The sequence below is a fragment of the Arvicanthis niloticus genome, chromosome 13, assembly GCF_011762505.2.
Source record: "Arvicanthis niloticus isolate mArvNil1 chromosome 13, mArvNil1.pat.X, whole genome shotgun sequence".
NCBI classification, from domain to species: domain Eukaryota; kingdom Metazoa; phylum Chordata; class Mammalia; order Rodentia; family Muridae; genus Arvicanthis; species Arvicanthis niloticus.
In genome coordinates, this window is record NC_047670.1 from 47,324,935 (window position 1) to 47,339,626 (window position 14,692).

Consider the following 14,692-nt stretch of genomic DNA (forward strand, 5'->3'; position numbering starts at 1 on the left):
CCCTCCCCAGAGCTGAGAGCAAAGGTGGGTCTGATAACCAGGTAGTGATGTATAAGTTCTGCCTCAAAGCAGAAGAATCTACCTTATGTCCCAAGCCCTCCATTACTTGTGTCTTCATATCTGAAGACCAAATTGAGTACTCAAAGTCGAGAGCCCAGAGTTCTCTCAGATATAGCTCAAACAGGACAGAGTAAATATGGGGCAGACCTGATGGACACTTGGACCTTGTCAGCTCAGTAGTCAGCAACAGATGCACCAGGCAGCAAGTAGGAATGCAGATGGAGGAGCAGAGATGAGCAAAAATGCTGAGAAATGCAGATGAGAGAAGCAGGGAGCAGCTGACAGAAAAGCCAGGCACTGAGGTTGAGAGCAAGTCAAAGACAAGAAAGAAATGGGGGTGGGAGGAAGGGATACAGAGACACTGGGACAGGGAGAAAGGGACAACAGCAAAAAAGCTTAGGAGAGGGCTACAGAGACAAAAAGTGAGACTGAGGGCTGAGCCAAAGAAACATAGAGACATACAGAACATATACAGATGAGAGACAGACAAGACATAAGCGTGGTGAAAGAAATACCGGCAAAGACACAGATGGGGAAGGGAGAGAGATGAACAAAGGAGGAAGAAAGAGACCCCAAACACAGAGCAGAGAGGCTGAGACAGAAAGCTAGGCTATATATACAGTAAAGAATGGGAGGGAGGAAGAGGGGAAGATGGGGGTGAAGGGAAAAGACAGACAGATCAGACAAACAGGAGTAGCAAGGGACTGAGACAATTAGAAGTAGAGAAAGAGAGGAGGAGGCAGGAGGAAAGCAGAGAGAAAGAGAAAGAGAAAAAGAGGGTGTGACAGAGATAGAGAGACAGAAAGACAGAGCACAGCACACAGAACCATGTCTGAAGTTGAGATGCTGAGGGAACACCAGCTGGGATGCCAGATGAGCTAAGGCAGAAGAAGGCAGTGGGTTAGGCTGAGACCACACACCACCAAAGGCTTCCTACCCATCCCCTGAGGAACTCCATACACTACATTGCACTGCAATGTAACCAAGAATGGATATCCCAGGGAAGACTAAGGAACCCTGGTTCTGGGTGAACTGGATGCAGTGAGCTTCACAAATCAAACCCAGGTCCTGCTTCCCACTCTCACAATACTGTGTGAACTCACGTCAAGCACTGAGCTTCTCTGTGACTCTGTTTCCCTACCCACAAATGGGAAGCAAGTGATTTCTCTGGTTCTGTGAAAATTAGTGGTCTTAATATATCATGATCAGAACAATGACTGGCTGGCAGTAGGAATATGATAAATGTCAGTTAAGCAAAATGCACACACACTCCATGGAATGAGGGAGCCAGGAGCTAGGTTAGTGTGGCCACAGAGAGGAAGCAGCATAGGACAGCAAAGCCGAAGAATATGGAGCTCCAAGATCTAATGCTGGGTCTGCCCTACAGCTGTCTTCATCTCTAGGCTCAGTTCTCTCCTTACGTGGGGATAATAAAACATGAAAATGAAATAATGCAGTTGCATTATAAAAACACTAACTGGCATACCCAACCTGTTCTCAGGAACCACATACGGCAAGGATAGTTCTTAGTTCAGTTCAGCACAAAATTGCAAACTTACTTAAAATGTGTAAAAGTCTCAGCATGTATTTATTTATTATTCATTCATTTATTTATTATGTATTTGTAGCTCAATCACATTATTCTTGACCCTGGACTTTGTAGACAACAATACAGTGGTGTAATGCAAATAGGGACATGCCTGTGTGGTCTCTATTTCCCATATCCTTAATTCAGTAGGGAATCTGTGTTTTAATCTGCTGAAATGAGAACCAACCCTCTTAAGCATGACGTAAATATACAATGAACCAGTCATGTGTAGTGAAGGAAACCCAGCCTCAGAAACCAAATGGAACAAGCTGGCTAGATGACTTCCCAGAGATGATGTGAGGTTCCGGGTCATAGTCTAGTCTGCAAAGTCTATGGACTCTGATGGAGTCCACTGGCTGCCATTCCCCATGTCTGACAGCAGAGGGGACAATCATCCTATTCATAGAGGAACGGCCTCAGCCACTCTCATCTGGGCTGACTCAGCTCAATAAACCAACACATGTATAGTCATGAGAGCTTGAGATGTGGGAAGCTAAAACCTCATCCGAAGTCTCAGGCTCACAGATAGATATACCACAGCCCAGATCATCTGGTTCCAAAGCTAGGACATGACTCAGTTCACCAGGCCTACCTCACCATGAGCCGTCCTGCAAGAGTAGAACATCTGCAGCATCTCAGAAGCTCAGTTTCCATAGCCACGCACAATTGCCTAGACAAGCACTTTAGTGGGCTTGCTCCTCTCTATGTTTTGGTAGATATATTTTACAAATTGCTAACCTTCCCATACCCAGTAGCCTGAACAATCCACATCTCTGTCCCTTGTACTACAGGATCTTCAGTTGTCTCCACAGACACCTGACAAACTCGAAAGGAAGGTCTGCCTCCCAATTACAGAGAACACACTGCTAGGGATCTCAGTTACCAGTGACAGAGGGATCTGGGTTCACAGCCAACGCATGCTGGGATGAAGTCCAGCAGATGGAAGGACCCGTCTCTCAAGAGAAGATGGAAACTTCCCTCCTGCTGATGTAAGAAATCAGAGTGGTTCTTGAGAGCATAAGCTATTTTAAGCATACATCAAACCTAAGAACTGGAAAGGGGCCTAATTCAACATGTTCAAAGTTAGGAAATGGATATTCAGAGAAGAATCCAGCTAGTTCCAAGCCACTCTGTGTGGCAGCCAGGATACCAGAAGCCATGTTATCCTTATTTTCAGATTATGTGATTCTAGACATAAAGGACTCTGACAATTCTTCCAGAAAACGCCTACAGCTGATGAACATGTTCAGTAATACAAAAGGTATATTAAAAACATACACACACACACACACAAAAGTCAGTAGCCTTCAGGTTGGAGAGGTAACTCAGCTCTTAAGAGCACTGGCTACTCTTGTGGAAGATCCACCTTTGCTTCCCAGGACCCACATGGTAGTTCACAATGGTTTGTAACTCCAGTTCCAAGGATTGAACTCCTTTTTCTGGATTCTACAGGCACTGGACATCCACATGGTATACTACATACATGCAAGCAGGCACCCATAAAATAAAAATGACACAAAGGACATAGGCAAGCACATTTTAAGCAAGTGGAAGGTGCTAGGTACCCATGAGGAAGCTGACAGGATTACACCGGCAACTAGGCTGTAGCTCTACCAGGACGGAGATGTTAAAAAATAATTTTCATTACATTCCAAGTGTACTGAAATGAAACTATAGAACTTAATGAAAACATCCCACGCAGGACTGAAGAAACATGTGCTGAAGGAAGAGAGAATGGGATGCAGCCTACCAGTGTCAGGATCCACATGAAGGAAGGAAGCAAGACCCAGCTCTAAAAAACCCTTGTCTATGTCTTAAAAAGCTGAAGCATGGGTTAGGGAGGACAGTTAAGAGCTATCACCAGCCACCATGTGAGGAGTGAGATCCAGTTAGTTCCAAGCCACTCTGCATGGCAGCCAGGATGGCAGAAGCCATGGCTGCAGCCTTTGACTTCCAGCGGAACTCTAAACAGACCTGGCATTACACAGACGGAAGAAGCAAATGAGAGCTAAGTAAGTTGTGAGTCCCTGGCACCAACTAGGCCTTCTGAGATCTAATCCAGGGCCTGGAAATGCTGACCTCTCCCTGGGCAAGAAGACTGAATGTCATAGCGCCAAGTTTCTGGCCTTCTGTACAGTTTCTTTTCAGGACATAGATGAGCTAACACATGCATACCTTCCATGCACATGTGCACATATAAACACAGAACACAGATACATACGTGTATGTGTATGCATGTACCCACACAGGTACACATGCATGCGCTGAGTAAAGAGATCCCAGCATTCTCCCCTCTCTCTTTTCCATGGAAGTGGTACTAATTGACCAGTATAGATTATAAATACCTTTTCTCCTGGAGGTCCCCTTTCACCTTGTTCTCCTCGAAGACCCTGGGGGGATAAAGAGCAGTGACATACCTGCATGTGACTCATCTCTTTAAACAAAGGGCACCTTGACACCTATATGGTGTGGGGGTTGGGGTTTCTCTAAACTCCACCTTCCCTCCAGGAGTGGATTACTGTGCATTTGAGTAAAAATGGCTTATACCAAGCATCTGACACTCCCAGGTTCTATCCTGCTTCGTTAGGGAAAGGGACCCCAGGAATGTGCATTTAAACTTGTTTCCCTGGTGATTCATGAGTGCCACACAGTATTTAAGAATTTCTATTCTAAAAGAAACTAAGTTTTCCTTAGCATCCAACCACCAAGTGTTTATTGCATAGGTTAAGGTGAAAGACTGACTGGAGAGCCAGCTCCTGACACCTGTAGAGAGGGACAGAGCCACCTCCCAGACAAGTGTCTTTACTTACAGGAGCTCCAACTAGCCCAGCAGGTCCTGGTAGTCCAGGCGGTCCCTGGGGCCCCTACAAGAATGGGATGAAAAAAAAAATGAAAAGATAAGAGCTTCTCAGCCAATGTTCTTTCAGAAGAACATGGTTCTACCTAGGATACATGTGCTACCCACAATGCCCATACAAAGGGTTCCCAGTCCATGCTTCCTGACCTCTGCCTCATCACCCATGGCTGGTCCTTCTATCTGATACCAGGTGAAGCCATAGTCACAACCAGGCCTCAGAGCCATTATAAACCTATATGTGACCATCCCACCTCCACTTGCCCCAAGTCCCTCAACCTTCTCATGATCTGACCCAGACAGACTAGTGGCTTCAGAATCTGTCCAACTTATTGCTGTGCCTAATATTTTCAAGTTGCCACATGGTTTGTGCAACCCGGGGAAGTCCTGACAAACAGCCTCAGAATTCTGAACATAGTCTGGCTGACTGGAAACTTCCAATCAGAGGACAGCACATTTGTACATATCTATTAGAAATCTGCTAGAATAAAAAAAAATGAAATCTGTATCATATCACACAGAGAGACAGACAGAAAGATCACAGAGAGAGAAAGAGAGAGAGAGAACAAACACACAGAGACACAGACATACACATCACACACACACATACACACAGCACAATACAGAGAGACACACCACACACAAACACACACACAGTCACACACCTACATGCTTTAGTGCTTCAATGATGTAAGTTGAAAATAGAAAATGAGAAAGGATGCCTGGGCCATACATTTCAATGGCATCCTGGCTAACAGGCACCAATGGAAGAGGATGACCCCTCAAGTTTCAATTGCTATAGAGAATAATAATTTTTCAACTGTATGGCCCACTGTTGTAAGGATGTAGGAGGAATTATATATGTGTGGACGTATGCCCCTATGTGTGAAAGTGCATGAGAAGTAGGAAGAAACCCATCCAAGTATCTCATCAATGCCTAAAGCAACTGGTTCTGCACCCCCAAGAACTGCCTGTACCCTGAGAATAGAAGCAGCTCCCAGCAATACTTACCCGCATGCCCACTTCTCCAGGCAGCCCCGGCTCTCCCAAATCTCCTGGCTCCCCCTGCACAAAATCAACACATGGTCACAGACAGGACAATGCATACCAAAGTGGCTGCAACATGCCTAGGTGTCCATTCCCCATAGCTCAGAACTCATCAGAAGTGACACGACTACCAGAGATGAGTTGCTGAGTAGTGACAACAGGACTTACTCTCATGCCTTTACTGCCGTCTCTTCCAGGGGGCCCAGGTGGGCCCAGGGATCCCTAGAAAGAGAAAAAGAGAATACCAATTGCAGTGGGGTAGTAGAGAAAGCATCACTCAGGGGAAAGGGGTTGGGCCAGGAAAACAGGTTCTCTTTACCACTAGTGTTCCTGCAGTTGCAAGTAAACTCTGCTGACAACAGTTCCCCATGCCAGGTGTGTCTATAGCACCTTCTCATAAGCATATGAAGATACAGCAGTGACACAGAGCACACAGGAAATAATCAACAGCTCCTGGGACGCCCCCCCCCCCATATCAACAAAATGGGGAAGAAAACACCGTATTTGTTCTCCAGGGATAGGAAGGGCTAATTGCTTCAGGTAAAGGTGAGTCCTGAAGCATTGGCTGACTGAAAATGATTAGCCACAGTTAGATCTTTCTAGAAAGAACCATCAGTGTAAAGCCATAACAATTGTGATTGTTTAAAGGAGCAGTGAAGACATGACCCTGGGTTCATCGTAACTGCATGTTTACTGTGAGCCCAGAACTAGGTGCTCTGCAGGCATTGCCATAATCACCATTGATCTGCATCTCACTTAGCTTGTGAAACAAAAGCACAGGAAGGTGAGGCTCTGTTCAAAACCACAGTATGTGCTGTGGAGAGCTTGGGCCCCAGAGAAAGCCCTTTTACTTCTGCCACAGCATCTGTACACACATCAGCCCTGCAGCTGCTTCACGAACCTACAGACCAAATGCTATTATCTCCACTCCTTCTGTACTCATTGTAGCATAGAGCGGTCTCTCAAGACCATCCAGAAATCCAGGAGGCAATATGAGAAAGGTTGGAAGAATTAATTCTTGAGTATACCATAGCTCTCCCTCTCCAAAAAACATGTCTTCCTCCTTTAGCCTCAGCAAACCTCACTGCACTAGAAATACTGCAGTTTCTTTACAATATGGAGGTAGACTATCAGTACAAGACCAAGAGGCTGAGACCATGGTCAAGATAGGGAGAGCTGAAAACTCCTTTTGTTCCACATGTCCAAAATCACCTCCTTCGTTGTTCTTCCATTGGAAGTACCCTAGCCTTCTTAACTCTCTATCTTTCTGGTCTATAATTAAGTCTAAGGTCTTCCAAAAGAGAAAGTTCACAAAAGAGTAAGTACATCCTTGGAGAAATTTCCCTCCGGGGTGCTTCACTCAGAATGAGGTCTATTTGGGCACTTAGTGGAGAGTTTATCCAACACACTAGTTACCCACTTGAAATAGCACGTTCTTTGAAAGGCCAGTCTGTCTTCTGGCTCCTACAGGTTTGGATATTCTGCAGCTGAAAGCAGGGAACAGGTGTCAGATGGGCTCCTGCCTTGGGAATAAATGTGACGACAGCAGGGCACAGTTGGTCCAAGGGGCGTCTAATAAAGAGAGTCAGGGGGTGGAGGGAGACCAATGACAATGCCAGAGAACTCTGGAAAGTTCCGGAACCTCTGCCTGTCCTCATGGTTGTCACTTTTCTAGCTTATTGGTTCTAGCACAGAGACAAGCAGAGGAGGTGCTTATGAGTCTGACCCATCCATTATCCTAGAGCTCTGAGGGGGGAAAACAAGAGGACATTCCCAGTGTCATGATATGGAACAAGGGCTATGCAAGGGCAAGCCCCCTGGGCATTAATCCTTTCGAGAGTGCCTTGGCTTTTAAGGGAAGGTTATAATAGACCCCTGTTCCAAAACATGCAACCCATATGAGCAAAGTGAACAGCCCAGTGTGGAAGAAAGAGAATAGTCTCAAGAACTAGCAAACTTCAGCTTTAAACTCACCCACATTTCAGTCTTGATGGCCTAAGGCAAAGCCAGTGACAGGCTCTAATGTATCTATCTATGGGGAACTACACCTAGCTTGGGAAGCTGGACTGTCCAAGGACATGAATAATGTGGTGATTTAGTTTCTGATGAGTAACACAACTGGCCACATAATGATTTGACATAAGTACAAGCTACCCATCCTTACACAACAAATACTGAAGGATTGTTTTCTAAATCAGATATGTAACAGTTCCCCACCACAATGTGTATGTGTGAGTTATAATTTTTTTTTCAAATTAAAATTTGTTTTTCCCTTTCCTTTTCATTTCTCCAACCTTTCTCATGTACCCTACCTCACTCATTCTCTCTCTCAAATTTATGGACTCTGTTCCTTTGTTATCTAAGTGTGTATATGTACTGTGTGTGTGTGTGTGTGTGTGTGTGTGTGTGTGTGTTCCTAAAAACCTGTTCAGTCTGTACAATGTTTCTTGCATGTGTATGATTTCAGGGCTGATCATTTGATATTGGACAATCAATCAGGAGCCTCTTCTCTGGGGAAGACAATTTCTCCCTCTCTCGGCATTTCTTAGTTGCCTACAGTTCTTTAAGGTTGGGACCCTATAAGATCTCCCCGTTCCACATGTTAGTATATCCACTGGTGTTGACCTTGTTTTCGTCTTGTTTAGGCAGCTATGACTTTGTGGGTGTAGATTCTCTGACATTTCTAGGAGATGCAATCTCACACAAATTTCCTGTACCTCCGGCTCATAGAATCTTTCTATGCTGTCTTCCTCAATGATCTCCGAGTCTTAGGTACAGAAGCTGTGTTACAGATGTACCATTTGGGATTGGATAGCACTAAATCACCTCTCTGTGTTGTGATCAGCTATGATCTACTGTAATGATCTCTGTCTGCCTAGACTCTGGTGCAAGATGTGTGTGCTCTAGCTAGGCTGAGGTAGAATGTGATGTATGAAAGGCCTATAGGTTGGAAAGGATATGGCTGCATTGTATTTATATCATTAATAGAACCAAGTCAAAAAAACCCCAAAAAACAAACAAACAAACAAACTTACCTAGCCTGAGCAATTTTCATCCTGAATTTACATTACCATGAGATACATCTTTCATGTACTAGGACCCTGTAATCTGACACCACAAAACACTGCCTTGCCCTCACAGTATGCCTTCCAAAATGGTCCAAGTAGATTAATCGTCAGCTAAACCAAGGGAGGGTCTCTGAATAGAGAAACTCACAACCTGAGCCAACCTGTTTATGTACCATGAAGATTATCACTGAACTCTGAGCCCCAGTCTCCCTGTTTGTAAGATTGCTTCACGCTGCTTACAGATGGAAAATGAGTATGCATGTATTTTATATAGTATAAAATATTATAGAAGCCATGGGTATACCTCAGTGGTAGAGCACTTGCCTGACATGTGAAAAGTCATAGTTGATTACCAGCATCACAAGATTTACAATCTATGTATCTATGTGTGTATCTATGTATCTATCTTTCTATCTATCTATTTTTCTGTCTGTCTGTCTGTCTATCTATCTTTCTATCTATCTTTCTATCTATCTTTCTATCTATCTTTCTATCTATCTATCTATCTATCTATCTATCTATCTATCTATCTATCTATCTATCTATCTATCTGATAGTCTATCCCCTATTGAAAACTAACAATGTTTCCTTCTCCATGTTTAACAAGCTTACTCACTAAGAATGTGAAGGCAGGAGGTCTGAGAGTTAAAGTCAGCTGGGCTATCCAATGAGACCCTACCATAAAACAAAGTAAAAATATAAAACAAAATTATCCCTACCACAACCACAAAGTGAGTCAGCAAAGAGTGGAGAAAAGAAGGGAGGTTTCCCTGGACTTGGTAAGGTCGGTCAGCCTGGGAAGATTCCCAAAGAGAATGTCCATAAAAACATTTCAAAAGACAAACCAGAGCAGTCAGGTAGGGAAAGGACAAAGAAAGAAGAGAGAGGTCTGAACTTTCCGGCATCCTCTGTGGTCTGCTACCTTAGTGGAGCAACACAATACCTCCTCAAATCTGCCTGTAGTAGCTCCTAGGTTGAAACCTAACACCCATGCCATGCGGCAGTATTCACAGTCCGGACCCTTAGGGGGTGAGACTAGTGCCCTCACAAAATAAGTTTAAGGGAACTGGCTGACCTCTTCTGCCATGTTAGGACATAGCCAGTTATGAACAACACATCCTTCCAGGCATTGCCATTTTGCATTTCCCAGTATTAACACAGTGGCCAATACACTTCTATGTGTAAGAATTATGTATTTATGTTGACAGATGCTGTGAGAAGGAAAATCTTTTTTTTTTTTTTTTTTTTTTTTAGAAGTATAGCCATCAGTAGGTTCCCCATTCCCCAGTGGATGATGTCATACCCATGTGCCTGTGAGTAGTACTGAGATTCAGTGAGTTAGAATGAATGGATGGATGGATGGATGGATGAATGAATGAAATAAGTAAGGGTAGAAGGAAAATGTGACAGGAGGGTTCTGGGAGGAGTATGTACATACAATGTATGGTCAACCTACATTGTATACATATATAAAATTTTCAGAGAACAAATTAAAATTTACCCCATCCTTGGTTTTGGGCTTTTGCAGCTACACTGAACTAAAATATGTTTCCTATGTCTTGACTCTATTTACTGCAAAAAGCATGATACAAGGGGGAATCTGATTCTGACCTAAGAGTGGCCAGGTAATGCTTTCAAGACAAGAAAGTTCAAACCAAGCAAAGTGCTACCGACATTTAGTGTGGGTTTTCTAAGCCTGCACATTTTACTCATAAAAAGGAAATCATCACTTTGTTTGTTTGAAAATTGCAAATAGATAGCATGCATGCATTCATTGCAAGAAGACAACCAAGGCTGCTAGAAAAAAAGATTTCCCCACTTCCATGCTTAAAATTCTAACTCAAGTTTTGCAGTTCTGATTCCAAGTCTAGACTCTGACTTCTCTGTCCCATGATTACATGAGAGACAACATCTAGTAAGACATTACTCATACACCAACACCCACTTGTCACCATCCCAAGCCTCAGGGACATTGGCACTTCATTGAGCAAGTGTAATTACCAGATAACAGATGTCTCTTGCTCTCTTGGAGAGCTGACTGCCATGGCTCATTTCGAAATGCCCCCAGCTAGAGAAACTATACCAGTGTGATACTTCATCTCTCTGGCAACAAGCATGCCAAATGGACCCTCTGAGAAAAGTGTTAGGAACATTCTAGACAGAGGCCCTCAAAGTGAAAGGATCCTGGACCAGTCCTAGCAGTATGGCCTGGAACCTGATTAAGCAGACATGTTCTGTCACCCACAGAATGTCCAGCTCAAAAGTTAAGTTAAATAGTGTGTGCATGAATTCTTGGAGGTAATAAGGACTTATAAGCTCTTGGTGCTGCTACTACTCTTAGGTGCCATGTAAATTATTTAGATAAACTGAAGAAAAGACTGGACCTTTACACTGGCATCTATGAGATTCTTTCAGTGCACACACTCTCAGATTTATGTGGTCTTAGATGCTGCAGAACTTCTTCTTCGGGCAGGAGGGACACAGGAGAGTTCTGACATAGTACAGCTGCAAACCTCCTAGGATAAGAACTTATTAGTGCCAAGGGTGTAAAAGATGTCATTTGGTATTAAAAACGAAACACCGCTGGTATAAGAGTAATTAGCTGTAATGCTCATAAGCTCTTTTCATAAATATAATTATTAATTTTCATTAGTTCATTTAATCCTTGCAAAAACCCATCTGGTTCTAGTATTACTGTATTTGCCAAGCCACAGAGGAGAAAAGCCAGGATTAGAGAAATGAAGTCATGGTCCCTTGTCATGCAGCTGCTAAGTGGCTGAGCTAAGGTCTGGATCCGGTAAGTCTATGCCTAGGGTCCTCCCACTTGGCCCTGACTGAACACAGACTAGTAATCCAACGTTTACCTTTCCCATGCAGGCCCTCAACCTCTGGTTTGAAGCCCTTGGTCTTATGACTTTGCAAGCACCTGAGTGTCACATGAAGGGAGAAGAAAAATTGATGACTTTCTCTATTCCCTTTCAGCCCTGGGCTCTGAGATTCTTGAACCCAAATGTCTTCCAAGGTGCCTTCCAGTACCACAGACCTAAAGTTTATTCTTTCAGTATTTGCCCTCAGCAAGCAAGGCTAGGTGAAAGCATATAAACAAACCAAATTTTCTCCTAAACCCTTTTAATTTCTGTAAAAAGTAGGAGAAACTTGGCCATAGTCGTCCAACTCAATAATCATATACTGCACAAGCACAGACAAGGAGCGTGGCATGCCAATCAAGCCAGCTAAGGAAAGAGCAAAAAGAAGATGATACTAAGGTACCTTCACAGTTTCATACATGCAAACACAAATGTTATTTTATCTTCTTGTTCAAAATCTCTACAATGGGGAATCATCATGTAAAACAAGGTGATTTATATACAGAACAGTTTTAAGGACCAAGAACCCCTAGGTGCCAACATTTCATTCAGAAGGGGACAGTGAATGGCCATGCATGTACTAGAGACTCACAGCCTCAGTACAATAACCTACCAGCTCTATGATCTTGAACCCAGTCTAGCCTCTCTCAGAATGTTTGAAAACTAAGCACTGGATTGTGTCAAAAAGGTAGTTAAGGGGCGATGTCAGGAGTTTTCCCATTACACACTACTGTGTCTCCAGACAAAGTCCAATCGGCATTCTAGACAAGACCATCACATTAGTCAGTAGATCTGCTCTCTGTACAGCTGCCCAAGCTAACAATACCTTCTGCTACTAGAAACAGCAAGTTAAAGGTGTACCAATTATTCCTTGCTATATTTTGCAAGTCCCCTTTCTCAGATACCCCTTCTCTGAGACACCCCATGCCAACCTAGCGGGAGAATTTAGAAACAACAGTAAGCTGTTTCAAACAGTTCAGCATGCTGCAGGTTCAAACGTCTTGGCCTGGGAAGATTCAACCACCATCTTGTGAAGACAACCTGCTGGTTCCTGGAGAAAATTTTCTTGCTTATGCATGTAAATGATGGGATTGTAAAAGGGTCTCCCTTGGGGCCCTCTCATGAGAATACTGATTCTACTCATAAAGTTTCTATCCTTACAATGGCATCACATTCCAAGGAGAACTTTGAAATATGAGATTTTGAAGGAGCAAATATCCAAACATAAATGCCTCTGATATGGATAAGTAATGTATGATTTCAGAAACTCATCTCTGGACACTCTTTTAAAAGGGAGGGATCCAAGCAGCATCCCCACACGAAGCCTCTGTCTTCATTGTACCCTACTTTACAGCCTTTCTTCCAGGAACCCTTGTCATTTTGCAGTTTCAAAGAGGACCTACTTTGACAATACCCAAAAGGACCCATTTCTTTTACAGTGTGGACAGTTCAAGGTGGGTGTGCCATGTTGGGGTCAGAGAAGTAACAGCATGAACATCAACCTATATGTCACTGGCATGGTCCCCAGGGTCAAGTGAGAATGTCCCTTTAGACACTGACTGTCCCATTAGCCACACAGTGATCACAATGACTGCCTCTGTGTATGTGTGTGTGTGTATGTGTGTGTGCACGCGTGTGTGCAAGTGTGTGTGTACACATGCACATGTGCATGTATGTGCGTGTGCGTGTGCGTGTGTGTGTGTGTGTGTGTGTGTGTGTACTTTGTCGTGTGCACACAAAAGATAGAACTCAGAGCCTTGGACATGCTAGGCAAGTTCACTGATTATATATATATATAACAGATTGCCTAAGTTGTTCAGACTGGCTTTGAACCTGCCATCCTCCCAACTTAGCTTTCCAAACAGCAGTGATTATTTGCCTGAATGTCCAAGCCTAGTTTGTGGTATTTCCTTTTCCCGACACTTATCCTCACCTCTTCCCACTCCCCTTGATACTTAGGGGCAGGTACTGCATTAATTTCTCTTTCCCCTTCACCATCTAGGTTGAATATATTTTACAAAGTTTTGAAAATTGGCAAACAGTCTATTTCTGGCCACTCATTATTTTCCTAATCATGATTTTGCACTGTGGGGCTTGACTATATTATTTATGTGTAATTTTCACACTGTATTCCCCACATCATCATTTGTTTCTAGTTCCATATATACATTATTCACACATTTTGAGTCTCACTAATAAAGTCTGTTTGGGTATTTAAATATATATATACTTAAATATATAAAATTTCCATCATGGAAGAAAAACCATATATATATGGTTTTTCTTCCATGATGGAAATTTTATTTCTAATATTTCTTTTTTTTTTTTTTACAATTTTTATTGGATATTTTATTTACATTTCAGATTTTATGCCCTTACCCCATTTCCCCCCTGCCCAGGAACCCCCTATCCCATCCCCCTCCTCCTGCTTCTATGAGGATGTGCCCCCACCTACCCCCCCAACTCCCACCTCCCTACCCTCAAATTCCCCCACACTGGGCATCCAGCCTTCATGGGACCAAGAATCTCCTCTCCCACTATGCCGACAAGGCCATCTTCCCCTACATATACAGCTGGAGTCATGGGTCCCTGTGTGCTCCCAGGCTGGTGGTTTAGACTCTGGGAGCTCAAGCATGCCTTTCTTAATGCTTCTTAGAGTAAATGAAGAAGGAAAATTACTGATGGGCTCTCCCTGAACATCTCTTCATATTCTCATAGATCAGGTCCTGTATGACATAACTATCCCTACACCAGGGGACGATATAGCCCATCCCAGGGTACAGCAGTATAGACTCCGCCCTCATAAGACCCAGATCTCCAATGACATCAGTAACACACATGTACACTGTGAAGTCTCAAGGGTGCCTCTCAAGGGCAATTGCATCATTTTGAACACATTAATAACAAACTCAGAGTCACCAGTGGTGTGTCAGCTACCTTAAGGAAAGAAAAGCACTTCCCCGTGGAGTAATTTACCTAAGAGTGAGCCTATATTTGACTCCTCTACTTCTCTCTCCCTGTGTCTTCTGCCATTTCCTGTCTATGGTATTAATCTGAATCTATGCCTGTCTGACCACTGTCTAGTGAATCTGTCTGTGTCTGTGTGCATCCCTAATAAAGGGCTTTATTCTGTATATTCAACAACACAGAAAGCATCACTGGGGTATGAATAGTGTACGTTACAGAAGTCTTAACAGAGTTTTACAAG

At 43.4% G+C, this 14,692-nt stretch overlaps 1 protein-coding gene across 5 annotated transcripts in view; it reads right to left on the reverse strand.

Annotated features, from left to right (window-relative positions):
* Col22a1 (collagen type XXII alpha 1 chain) overlaps nt 1-14,692 on the reverse strand; it is a 235,361-nt gene that overhangs the window by 149,566 nt on the left and 71,103 nt on the right. For all 5 annotated transcript variants that reach the window (XM_076911446.1, XM_034516770.2, XM_076911443.1 and 2 more), the window contains 4 exons: nt 5,718-5,771; nt 5,514-5,567; nt 4,459-4,512; nt 3,994-4,038 (listed from right to left, as the gene is read on the reverse strand). In XM_076911446.1, coding sequence (XP_076767561.1) covers nt 3,994-4,038; nt 4,459-4,512; nt 5,514-5,567; nt 5,718-5,771 — 207 coding nt within the window. The remainder of the gene's footprint in view (nt 1-3,993; nt 4,039-4,458; nt 4,513-5,513; nt 5,568-5,717; nt 5,772-14,692) is intronic.